General features: G+C 40.7%; 1 protein-coding gene across 5 annotated transcripts in view; it reads left to right on the top strand.

Annotated features, from left to right (window-relative positions):
• Positions 1-13928, top strand: part of masp1 (MBL associated serine protease 1) — a 126566-nt gene that overhangs the window by 84602 nt on the left and 28036 nt on the right. Inside the window, exon 12 of one of the 5 annotated variants that reach the window (XM_072572206.1) lies at positions 7187-13453. The exons of the other annotated variants lie outside the window; for them this stretch is intronic. Within the exon in view, the coding sequence (XP_072428307.1) occupies positions 7187-7212 (26 nt within the window). The 3' untranslated portion in view covers positions 7213-13453. Of the gene's footprint in view, positions 1-7186; positions 13454-13928 lie in introns of those variants that run through there. 5 annotated transcript variants of the gene reach the window in all.

Here is a 13928-nt window from a genome sequence, read left to right on the forward strand (position 1 = left end):
TTTCTACTTACTCTTGTCTTGCTGCTTAGTTTTTTTTGCCCGCTATGGTTTAAATCCTTCTTCACTGAACTAAGAAATGCCTCTATGTTCAGTTGCAGACATTATAAGAAACTAGGATGGTTCCCCTTTGGAACAGATGAAATGAAGCTCTTCAAAATGATAATGGATCTTGATGCAGCAAATGGTAACTAAAGGTTATAAACTGAAAATAATTGGAAAAGGAGAGTAAATGTGGAGAAGTTTTTTAACATAGAGGGTTGTTAAAATCTGGAATGAGAAGGATGGTTACATAAGATGACATAGCAACACTCAAAAGATATTTGAGTATGTATTTGAGGAAGACAACAGAGTTTTGCAAAGACACCAGGCTGATTTAAACAATACTAAAGGTAAAATCACCCCACCCCACTCTCTGATTAGAAAGCAGTATCTGGTCATGGTTTAACCTAAAGATCACCACACCCCAGGCAAAGGGAGAGATTGAAAAGGAGGAACCTTTTTGGTAGCCTCAGTCAACATGAAAATTGAACATGTACTGTTGGCATCACTCTACATCGCAAACCAGCTGCCCATCCAACTGAGCTAACTGATGCCCTCCCACACCACACCACTGTTGAAGAACCATGACAGGATTGGCAACCTAAATGATCTGCTTATGTTCTGTGAGATTTGACAATTCTGGTTTGAGTTAAGAGTAGGATGTATTTGAAAATATTTGGACATTGGCTGATAAACATAGAATGTGCAGCAGCAAAGCAACATGACCTCTAGATACCAAAGACCCAAAACATGAACCCAAGTCCTGAAGTCACGAAATAGCGGATGTTGTAGAGGAATGTGGAAAGTGAAGAGGATTGCTTCAAAAAAAGTTAGGAAAGTGAAGAAAGGACATAATACCTCATTAACATTAAGAAAAATCCAAAGTGTTTATAAGAATATTAGGGGCAAGAGAATAAACAGGGGAGAAAAGAGCCCATTAGGGATCATGGTGGCCATCTGCATGTAAACCAAAGACATTACTGAGGCTTTCGATAAATACTTTGAATCCGTATTCACTATAGAGAAGGATAGCATAGATGTAGAAATCAGAGAGGTGTCTGTGGTATACTTGGATGAATTAGTATTTTGAGAGCAGAGATATTAATTTATTTACCAAGTTTGAAAGTAGATAAATCGCCAGGCCCAGATGAGGTGTATCTCAGGCTGGTTTGGGAGGCAAAGGACATTGCAGGGATTCTGACATTAATCTTTTTAAGTCCTATCTGATCACAGGATGCGTGCTAGCGGATTGCAGAGTAGTTAATGTGGTAGTATTATTCAAGAAGTGTGATAGGGAAAAGCTAGAAAACTACAAGTCTGTCAGTTTGATATCTGTGGTAGTGAAACTACTAGAAAAATGTTAAGTATAAAAGTAGGGAAATCTTACTCCAAATGCACAGGGAATTTATGAGATCTTACTTGGACTTTTGGCCTCTTTACTTAAGCAGGGTTATATTTATACTTAAGGCAGTTCAGAAAAGGTACCCAAGGCTGATTAAGGCATTACTTGTGAGGAAAACATGGGTTACACCTGCACTCATTGGAATTTCAAAAAGAGTGGTTTCCTGTTGAAACACATAGGATTTTGAGGGAGTTTGACAGGGTGGATGGTGGAAGAACGTTTTTCCTCATGGGGGAAATTAGAAGCAGGCAGCATAATTTCAGAATCTGAGGTCTCTCATTTAGGATGGAAATTAAGAAGTTCCTCTCTCAGAGATTCTTTAATGTTTGAAATTCTCTTTCCTAAATAGTGTAAGCTGGCTCATTGAATATATTCAGAGTTGAGAATTGAGACCTTTTTATTCCGCAAGACAGTGAAAGGCTCTAAAGGAGCAAACAGAAAGGTGGAGTTAAGGCCATTATCACATCAGCGATGATCTTAATGATTGTTAGAGCAGATCTGAGGAGTGAATGGCTAATATCTGCTGCAAACATTTATATTGTTATCTTATAATCAGCCTCTGCTTCCCTGTCAAGAAATGCATTCCAGATCCCAATAACTCATTGTCACATCTGGTTCTTTAATTGCAGCAAACCAATGTTTCCTGACCCCCATTCCGATGTAAACAGTTTTTTTTTCTTACTTACTCTGTCAAAATCCCTCAACATTTTGAACACATTGTTCAATTTCCCATTTACCTGTCCTGGTGTCAGGAGAACAATCCCAGGTTCTCCAGTCTCTCCTCATTCATCCCTGATCCTATTCTAGTAAATCTCCTCTGCAGCATCTCTAATTTCCTGAAGTGCCTGAATTTAGTGAAATGCCTAATCAGTGATTTTTAAAAGCTAAGCATAACTTCCTTCCTTTTGGACTCTGTGTTAGCTCAGTTGGCTAGATGGATAAAGTGTGGTGCAAAATAAAGGTAAAAAACACACAACACCAGGTTATAGTACAACAGGTTTATTTGGAAGAACTAGCTTTCAGAGCACTGCTCCTTCACCACGTGGCTGTGGAGCAGGATCATAAGACAGAGAATTCATAGCAAAAGATCACAGGTCATGCAACTGAAACGATACATTGAAAAAACCAAGATTGCTGTCAATATTTCATCTTTTAGAATGGGTTGTAGGTTTCATTAATATGTAAGTCCCAGAACTTCATTTAAGTCATATTCTTGAGAGATAACTTAAGGTTTTATATTTTAAAAATGACATTTCAGCTGTTAACATTGGGGAGACCAAACGTAAATTGAGGGAACAGTTAGCCGGGCATTGCAGCCGGGCCCGCAGTGGCCAACCAGATCTCCCAGTCACCGCCCATTTCAATTTCCCTTCCCACTCCCTTTCTGACATGACTATCCTTGGCCACCTCCATTGTCATAGCGAACCAAACCACAAATTGGAGGAACAACACCTCATCTTCCACCGGGGCAGCCTACAGACTGGAGGACTCAACAATGAGTTCTCTAATTTCAAATAACCTCCCTTCCCTACTCCCGACTCGTTTCCCAGTCCCTCCCCTTCTACTCCACTCCTCCCAGCCATCTACCAGATTCATTCCTCCCACTGACCAACCCTCTACCTGTGTTCACCTATCCCTACTTCACCACCCTGCCCCTGCCATACCCTTTATCTGCAGCTCCCCCTACACCCACACCCAGTTCTGAGGAAGGGTTATGCCCAAAACATCAACTTCCACACTCCTGGTGCTGACTGGCTTGCTGTGTTCTTCCAGCTTCCTGCTTGTCTACCTTGAATTCCAGCATCTGCAGTTTTTTTTTTATCTTGAACTATGATCATGTTGAATGGCAGAGCAAGCTCAAAAGGCTGAATGGCCTATGCTATTTCTAGTTTCCATTTGTGTCTCAGTGATCAAAACCAAGGATCCTGTAAGATATTTTATTAAATCATCCGTCCTGGTACCTACAAAGATCAATCTGTATACCCGAGTTCTCACTTTTCAAGTATACCCTAACCCCCCACCGAAAACTAGATCATTTCACTTTCCATTCTTCCTACACAAATATATTGTTTTTCATTTATCCATGTTCAACTTTACCTCTCTTGCGTTTGTTTAAGTAATTGAAATGGCCTGAAGTCTGTCACTGTCCTACCTCTACTACATTTATGATACTTGAGTGAAGTGAAAATTTTGAAGTTATTCTTTGTATCACCTTTGGGTTCTCTTTTATGTTAGATTTTAACTTGTTCTCTTCATTCATCTTTCTCTTGGGGCTACTTTATTATGAGACTGACAATTACCACAAACTGTGTTTTTTATCTCATTTTAATAGAATCCATACAATGTGGAAACAGGCCCTTTGGCCCAACAAGTCCACACCAACCCTCCGAAGAGCATCCCACCACCCCTTCCCCGTAACCCTATATTTCCCATGGATAAGCACCTAATCTACACATCCCTGAACACTATGGGCAATTTAGCATGTCCAATTCACCTAACTTGCACATCTTTGGACTGTGGGAGCACGTGTTAGAAACCCATGAAAATACGGGGAGAATGTATAAACTCCATACAGACAGTTCTCCAAGAGTGAAATTGAACCTATGTCCATGGTGCTGTGAGGCAGCAGTGCTAACCACTGAGCCCCTGTGCTGCCCATTTAGCCTCTCAACATCTCAAATACCTCTCAACAACCCTAGCCTGTTGAAGTGATGAAACGGTCCATGAGGGTGTTTCTTTGTTGAGAGACAAGAAGTAGGACCTACAAATGTAATGTATCCATATATCTAATCATGAATTCAGGCGAAAACTCTGGGGGGTTTTAGTTATAGCCATGCCATAAAATATCAAGGCGCAATGGTTGGATTCCTACTTGTTGCAGATTGTCATTGCCTGGCATTTGTGTGACATGAATATTACTTACTACCTTTCAGCCCAAGCTGGGATATTGCCTTGCTCTTGCTGCATTTGGTTTTGGTCTGCTTCAGTATCTGAAAAACCATGAATGATGCTGAACACTGTGCAGTCATAAGCAGACATTCCCAATTCTGACCATCTAAAGGAGGGAAGGTCATTGATGAAACAACAAAAATGGTTGGGTCTAGGACATGACCCTGAGGACATGACCACAGCTCAGCTGACCAACCTCCAACAACCATGGACAGTATGCCTGGTATGACACCAAGCAGTGAACAGTTTCTCCCTTGATTCCCACTGTCTCTAGTTTTGTTAGGGATCTTTATTGCTAAATACAGTCAAATACAAAACTGTTGACTAAGCATTAAGTCAGGAATGTGAGGGAACCAGATAATCTGAACCCCCCCCCCCCCCATAAAAACGACTACTTTTCCACAGAGTGACCACTAACCAAAATTTGGTTCAACTGACCCAGTGACTGAAATATTGTCTGACAAAATGATTACCAATTGAAATACTTTTCGAAAGAGCAACCGCTAAATAAAGTACTTTTCAACTAACTCACAGATTGGGATACTGTCCTGCAGAGTGACCATTGACTGAAATACTGTTTCACAGAATGACTACCAACTGAAATTCTTTTCTACAGAGCGACCACTGACTGAAATACTGTTCAATTGACTCACATATTGAAATACTGTCCTACAGAGTGATCACTGACCAAATTATCGTTCCACAGAGTGACTACTGACTGAAGTACTCTCACAGAATGTCCATTCACTGTAATACTGTCCCAGAGACTGACCACTGACTGGAATACTTTCCAACAGAATGACCACTGACCACTCTCAACACCTGAAGACCAACATTCCAAGGTTCTAAAGGAGATAGCTGAAATGATATTAAGTGCAGTAGCTGTGAGCTTCCAAAGTTTCCCAGCTTCTGAAAAAGTCTGCACGATTAGCCAGCGGTAAATGTATCTCAGCAAGACTCGGAAACAGAGACTGATAGCTCAGTTAATGTGAGAACAGAATCAGGAAATTGTTGGAATTTGCTTTTAACAGGGCATGTTGATGATACTCAAGTGATTTGGTAGTCAGTTTATTTTCTCAAAGTTAAATGGTGTTTGATAAATTTATTTCCGACTTTTCTTGGGAATAAATGGGAACCAGAGAATGCTGTGTATTTTAATTCCTACAAGGCATTTGACAAATTGCCACATAAAATGAGATAAGAGTAACGGCTCATGGAGTTGGGTTACATATTAGCACTGATAGAGGATTTGGTAACAGGAAACTACGAATAGACTTAAAGCATTTCCTTCAAGTTGACAGATTTTAACAAGTGGAGTGCTCAGGTAGCAGCTATTTATAATCCAGATGAATGGCTTATAAAAGGTAATGTATCTAAATTTGCTGGCAACACAGAGCTATGTGGGAATGTAAGCTGTAGGGAGATCACAAAGCTTGCACAGAGGTCATAAGAGTCATACAGCGCGTAACCAGACTCTTTGGTCCAAATTGTCCAAATGTCTTTTAAATGTTGTAACTTGCATCTACAACCTTCTCGGGCAGTTCATTCCACATATGAAACACCATATGTGAAAAAGTTGCCCCTCATGTCCATTTTAAATATTTCTCCTCTCACCTTAAAATTATGTCCCATAGTTTTGAACTCCCCCAATCCAGGGAAAAGGCCTTTGATCTTCACCTTATCTATGCCCCTCATGATTTTATAAACCTCCATAAGGTCACCCCTCAACCTTCAGTGGAAAAAGTCTCAGCCTATCTGGCTTCTCCTTATAACTCAAACCCTCCAGATTAAGTGAGAAGCAAATTAGCAGATGGTCTTCAATGTGGAAAAGTATACACTTTGATCTTAAAAACAGAAAAGCTCAATATTTTTGAAAAATGTGAAACTTGTAATGAATGTTGGTGCAAGGAGAGACTTGCGTAAGCTCATATAAGAAATGTGAAAGTCAACATGCAGCTCAATCAAGTAATTAGGTAAAAAATTATTATTAGGGAATTGGAGTAGAGAAATGAAGAAGTCTTACTACAGGGCTTTGATAAGACCACACCTGGAATACCTATTACAGATTCATTCTCTTGAACGAAGGAAGGATTACCTTGTATTGGAAGAAATACTGCAAAAGTTTACTGGACTAATTCCTGGGTGAAGAAGATTGTATATCCTCTTTATTGGAAGAAAATTGACTGCAAAAATTCCCTAAAGCAGGAACTTCTTCACCTGTGCATGCCAATAATGAAGTGGTTGCAGGGCAGTGGGTATCGGGGTCCATTCCTAGCTGACCATTCCAGTGGTGGGATGCGAGACTGCCACATCTGAAAATTCCCACAAAAACAATGTGATCAAGGTTCATTGTACAGTATTGGGGTTCAGTAACCAGAATGTGTACAGTATTGTGTTCAGCAATTGTCATTGGAGCATATTATCATGACAATCTATTATGATTGTGTACAGTATTGAGGTATTTGTATGTGGGATGACGTATACCTTAAGAATTTTGTAATCAGGATGGTATATACATTATTGGGAATCATAATCAGGATTATGTACTGTATCAAGTTTAGTAATTTGGCTGGTGTATATTATAGGGTTCTGTAATCAGGATTGAGCCCAGTATTGAAGTTCGTTAATCAGAATAGTGTAGAGTCCAGAGGATTGCTGTACAGTATCAGGATTCAGTATTGGGATGGGGTTCTGTAATTGGAGTTCTGTAATTGGAATTTGTAAATTGCTTGGGTTCCTTAATCAGGATTTGAAAGTTTGAATGTGATTTAAATTGGGGTCCTGTGCTTCTTGCAGGACCCTTCCTGATTCTGCTGATCTGACTCAACTACAGCTGGCGCTAACCGGCAGGAAGGGATCATCCCGAGCTCCCAGGTCAGTTGCTGGTTTGTTCTTTCCGGCTGCCTGTTAATTTCTGGGTGTTTCTTGATTTGGTTTCAGATTTTGGAAAATTCACTTTATAATTTTGTTCGTGTTGCTGATCTTGTTTCTCAAGTTATGGAAATGGGATTGTATACAGGATGGACAGTGGTAGGGGTGTGTGATGAGGGAGCAGATAGTAGCATGGAGATGGCAGAAGAGAACAGGACTGGCCTGTTAATGAGCAGTGGAGCTGGAAGAGGCGGTAGACATGAAAAAGACTGTGTTGAATGGCAGACCCGCAGCAGATCTGCAGTCATTACACTGGAGATCATTGAGCAATGAGCCATCGCAAGCTTTGCACCACACTAGCTAAAGCTTATTCACTATTCCTGTGTCTAAGTCTTTTTCTTTGCTTCTTTCATGAGATGTTGGCATCACTGGCAAGGCCAAAATTTCTTGCCCATCCCTAACTGCTTGTGAATTGAGTGGTTCTTTAGTTCATTTTAGAAGACAATTAAGAGTCAATCACATGGCTCTGGTTTGGAGTCAGATGTACGCCAGACTGGGTTTGGATGATAGTTGTCAAGATTAGAGTGGTATCGGAAAAGCACAGCAGGTCAGACAGCATCTGAGGAGCAGGAAAGTCGACGTTTCAGGCAAAAGCATTCCTGATGTACAGTACAGTACATCATTCCTGATGTACAGTACAGGATCTAGATTCAGTAATCAGGATGATGTACTGTATCGAGGTTCGCTGCTGTTTACTATTTGGATTGGTGCACAGAACTGAGGTTCAAGAATTATTATGGGGTATAGTATCCAGTTCAACAATCAGGATGGTGTACAATATCTGAGTTCGGGAATTAGGATGATATACAATGTCAGAGTCCAGGAATTGGGAAGGTGTACAGTATTTTTGGGCTCACAAGTTCAGAAAGTGTAAAGTAGCGGGATGAAATACAGTGTCGGGATTCAGTAGTTGGGATTGTGTGCTATATCTGGATTCAGTAATTGGGATGGTGTACAGTATCAGAGTTCAGTAATCAGCAATGTGTATAGTATCGGAGTTCAGTAATCAGAGATGTGTACAGTATCGGAGTTCAATAAGCAGGACTGTATACTGGAGTTCAGTAATCAGGAATGTGTACAATATCGGAGCTCAATAATCGGGAATGTGCACAGTATCGGAGTTCAGTAATCAGGGATGTGTACAATATTGGAGTTCAGTAATCGGGAATGTGTACAGTATTGGGGTTCAGTAATTGGGAATGTGTACAATATCGGAGTTCAGTAATCAGGAATGTGTACAGTATCGGAGTTTAGTAATCAGGAATGTGTCCAGTGTCAGAGTTCAGTATTCTAGATGATGTACTCTATCCGGTTTCAAGAATCAGGATGGAGTATAGTTTTATGTTCAGTAATCAAGATGGTGTACAGTATCAGTTTTGAGTAATTGGAATGGGGTGTAGTGTCAGATGGTGTACTGAGTAGGGGTTCAGATGGTGTACAGCTGTCTAGTATTAGGGTTTAGTAATTGAAAATGGTATACAGTATTGGGGTTCAGTATTTGGGATGGTGAAAATTTATGTTCAGTAATCAGGGTGGTGTGCACTGTCAGGTTTGACAGATTGAGATGCAATACAGTATCAGGGTTCAGTGATAGGGATAGTGAACAGTATCAGTATTCAGTAGGTTAGATGGTGTATAAGGTTCAGTAGTTGGATTGGTGTACTGTATCGGGGTTCAGTAATCAGGAGGGTGTACAGTACCAGGTTTCTGGAATTAGGATGGTGTACAGTATCAGAGTTCAGGAATGGGGTTGGTGCACAGTATCAAGATACTGTGGGTTGGTGTACAATATCGTGTTTCAGTGATCAGAATGGTGTATAGTTTTGGATTCAGTATAATTCGCATGGTGTACATTTTTGATTTCATGTATCAAGATGTTGTAAAGTATCTGGGTGCCGGTATATTGCATTGAAGATCAAAACTTGGGTTTGTGTGCAGTATCAAGGTTCAGTTACAGGGATGATGCCATACTACATAGGGCTTCAGTTATTGGGATGATGTATAATTTTGGTTTCATGTATAAGGATGTTTCAACGTTTTTGGGTTCATTAATCAGAAAGGTGTATTGTTCAAGACTTGGGTTGGTGTACAGTATCAGTGTCCAGTAATCACAATGGGATACAGTATCAGGATTCAGCAATTCGGATGGTATACTGTTTAGGAGTTCAGTAGTCGGACAGTATACAGTTTTATGCTCGGTAATTGTGATGGTGTACAGTATTGGGTTCAATAAACAGTATCGTGGTTCAGTAATTAGGATGGTGAACAGTTTTAAGTTCAGTAATGAAGGTGGTGAACATTATCAAGTTTGACGAATTGAGATGGTGTAAAATATCAGGTTCAGTAATCAGGATTGTGTATGGTATCGAGATTTAGTAATCAAAATGGTGTACAGTATCGGTTCAGTAATTGAGATAGTATACAGTATCTGGTTCAGTAATCAGGAGTCTGTACAGTATTGGGGTTGAGTAATCAGGATTGTGTACAGTATCAAGGTTCAGTAATCAAGATGGTGTACAGTATTGGGTTCTGTAATTGGGAAACTGAACAATTTTATGTTCAGTAATTGGGTTTGTGAACAGTATGAAGTATGATGAATTGAGATCGCGTACAGTGTCAGGGTTCAGTAATAGGGATGGTGCATAGTATCAGCATTGACTAATTTGGATATTGTACAGTTTTGGGTTCATCTAGGGAAATCATGTATAGTTTTATGTTTAAGCTAGATTGGTGGGAGATGGTAATCAGAGTTACGGATCAGATGATGGAGTAGGTAGTGAACAGCCAGCTACAGCGTGCATAGAATCTGTAAAGAGGGATAGGCACTTTACAGGGCAAAGGTGCAGTCAGTGTGATGGGTTGAAGTGTGTCTATTTTAATGCAAGAAGTATCAGGCATAAGGGTGATGAACTTAGAGCAGGGGTGGGCAATTAGTTCTTCCAAGGGGCCACATGAGAAACCTGAGTTGTGTTGGAGGGCCGAACCAACAATAAGTTGAACATAATTCTGTTCAATATTAATTTTCTTCCATTGTAAAAAGTACTAAATTATATAGTTTTGCACTGAAATTTATAATCAAAAGAATAAGAATATTCTGTTACAATAAAGATATGAAATTGTGGAGTAGGTCAAATATAGAATAAACAGTAAAAACAATAATTCCAGTATTTCATTTTATTTTTAACATGTTAATTTCACAAACCAACAATGAAAAGTTGTTTCATTATTGTTCAGTATTACAAACAACAAACAACTCTATACAAAAAGCAATAAATGCTTTTGATGTTTTTCAGTTCATTTTACTTGTTTAGTGAGAAAAGTCCTGTCTGTTTTGGGCTTGAATAAGTTGAATGTCTGAGGTGGATGTGCGAAGGACAGCTGAGAGGTGATCATCAGTGATAGAGGATCTGTATTTGGGTTTGTTGAACTTCATCACTGAGAATGTCTGTTCGCATATATAGGTAGATCCAAAGAGGACTAGAATCATCTGAGCATGCCTCCTCATGTGTGGAAGGTTCTCCTCTTTGAGGGAAGAGTAAAAATCAAGCAGTGAGACTGACTTAAATTACTCTGCCAGAAGTGTGTCAGACTGCAGGTCAATGAGTTCAAGCTGAACATCACGAGGTGCATTCTCCACATTGCATGTAAATGGGGAAAAAATCATGTGCATTTCATTCTCAACCGTTTAAAAGTCTTGAAATCGCCTTGAAAATTCACCATGCAGTGCTTCTAACATAGATGAGTACCTGTGGAGGTGATCAGCTGAAGGTGCAGCTTCCTTCAGTGTTGGAAAGTGGGTGAGAATGTTGTTCTCCATTTGGCTTGAGAGAAGCTGCAACTTTCTCATAAAAGCCTTCACCAAGTTTTACATTTCATGCACAAAAAGGCCCTTGCACTGCAGTTTCACATTTAGTTCATTCATAAGTGCAGTCACATCAACAGCAAAACCAAGTTCTGCAATCTAGTCTGCATCTGAAAGCTGTGGAATGCTTTCTTCACCTAGAAATCCTGAATCTCTTCTCTCAGGTCCCATACATTTTTCAGCATTTTGCCCAGGCTGAGCCACCTGACAGCTGTGTTCAGTCTCATGTTCTATCTCATTTTCCTCCAAAAGTGCAACAAACTGCCTGTGATTCAAAGCTCTTGCCCTGATGAAGTTAACTATTTTAGTTACAACATCAACCACATGGTTAATTTTTAACACTGACTTGCAAAACACTTCCTGATGTATAATATAATGCAAAAAAGACCAATTTCTGTTCAGGGTCAATTTCTGTCACTTTATCCTGCATTGTCTTTAAGAGTCCAACATTTTTTCCCATTAGATTTGGACAACCATCCGTTGTTACACTCTCCAGCTTGTCCAAACATGCATTTACCTCCATGAACAAATCATTACCAGTAGTTGTTCCTTTCATTGACTGCATGGCTGCCAGCTCCTCCGTGATTTTAAAGTCCGTAGTTATCCCACGTACAAAGATGAGTAGCTGGGCTGTGTCACATACATCGCAGCTCTCATCCAAAGCCAAGGAAGAAAAGTCAAAGTTGACCGTTCTGTGCTGCAGCTGAAGTTCCAGATTTCTCACGACGTCTCCAGTCCTTCTCGTTACAGTGCGTCGGGAGAGGAGCACATTCTCAAATGCCTCCTTTTTCTCTGCACACATTAGTTCTGCAGAGTCCTACAAACACTCCTTAATAAACTCTCCACCAGAAAACGGTTTACTGTTTCTGGCGATTTTGTGGGATATGACATAACTTGTCTTGGCGTGAGCTGACATTTTGAGGGCTAGCCAGCAAGCATCACCTTTAGCTGTTCACGCACGCACATACACGCGTATGTGAGTCCATACGTCAATAAAAAAAACATCCTTTTCAAAACAAAAGCAACACAGTTGTATTGCGCACATGGCATAAATATGTTTTCATTTATGTTCTAATTTAAGATTGACCTCATGCGGGCCGGACATGGCCCGCGGGCTGTAAAATGCCCAGATTCGACTTAGAGCATGGATCAGTACTTGGAACTATGATGTTGTCACTATTACAGAGATTTGGATATCACAGGGGCAGGAATGGTTGTTAGACGTTTCAAAAGGAAGTGGGCGGGAGATTAAAGAAGTGGAGGAATGGCATTGCCCATCAGGGATAGTATCACAACTGCAGAAAGGGTGATCGTCGAGGAGGGTTTGTCTACAGAGTCAGTATGGGTGGAAGTCAGAAACAAGAAAGGAGCAGTCACTTTATTGAGAGTTTTCTACAGACCGTCCCAAAAGCAACAGAGACACAGAAGAGCAGATTGGGAGGCAGATTTTGGAAAGGTGCAGAAGTAACAGGGTTGTTGTCATGGGTGACTCTTTAACTTCCCTAAAATTGATTGGAACCTCCTTAGTTCAAATAGTTTGGATGGAGCAGTTTTTGTCAGGGGTATCCAGGAAGGGTTCCTGACTCAATATGTAGATAGGCTGACTAGAGGGGAGGCCATATTAGAATTGATGCTTGGCAACAAACCATGCCAAATGTCAGATCTCTCAGTTGGACAGCATTTTGATGATAGTGATCACAAATCCCTGAGCTTTACTATACTCATGGAGAGGGATGAGAACAGACATTATGGGCAAGTATTCAATTGGTGGAGAGGGAATTACAATGCTATTAGGTAGGATCTGGGGTGCCTAAATTGGAACAGATGTTCTCAGGCAAATGTACGACAGAAATGTGGAGGTTGTTTAGGAAGCACTTTCTGATAGTGCTGGACAGGTTTGACCCACTAAGGCAAGGAAAGAATGTAGGTTGAAAGAACTGTGGGTGACAAGGGATGTGGAATATCTACTCAAGAAGAAGAAGGACGCTTACTTAAGGTTGAGGAGGCAAGGATCAGACAGGGCTCTACAGGGTTACAAGGTAGTTAGGAACTGAAGAAAGGACATGGGAGAGGAAGAAGGGAGCATGAGAAAGCTTTAGCAGGTCAGATTAAGGAAAACCCTAAGGCATTTTACACTTACATGAGGAACAAGAATTCAAAGTTTGTGAGAAGATTTGTAGCTCGGGTGCTCGTTGTTGTGGTTCTGTTCACCGAGCTGAGAATTTGTGTTTCGTCCCCTGTCTCGGTGACATCCTCGTGCTTGGGAGCCTCCTGTGAAGTGCTTCTGTGATCTTTCCTCCGGCATTTATAGTGGTTTGAATCTGTCGCTTCCGGTTGTCAGTTCCAGCTGTCCGTTGCAGTGGCCAGTATATTAGGTCCAGATCGATGTGCTTATTGAATGAATCTGTGGATGAGTGCCATGCCTCTAGGAATTCCCTGGCTGTTCTCTGTTTGGCTTGTCCTATAATAGTAGTGTTGTCCCAGTCGAATTCATGTTGCTTGTCATCTGTGTGTGTGGCTTCTCAGGATAGCTGGTCGTGTCGTTTCGTGGCTAGTTGGTGTTCATGGATGCGGATCGTTAGCTGTCTTCCTGTTTGTCCTATGTAGTGATTTGTACAGTCCTTGTATGGGATTTTGTACACTACATTGGTTTTGCTCATGCTGGGTATCGGGTCCTTCGTTCTGGTGAGTTGTTGTCTGAGAGTGGCTGTTGGTTTGTGTGCTGTTATGAGTCCTAGTGGTTGC

Source organism: Chiloscyllium punctatum, chromosome 6 (assembly GCF_047496795.1).
Source record: "Chiloscyllium punctatum isolate Juve2018m chromosome 6, sChiPun1.3, whole genome shotgun sequence".
NCBI lineage: Eukaryota > Metazoa > Chordata > Chondrichthyes > Orectolobiformes > Hemiscylliidae > Chiloscyllium > Chiloscyllium punctatum.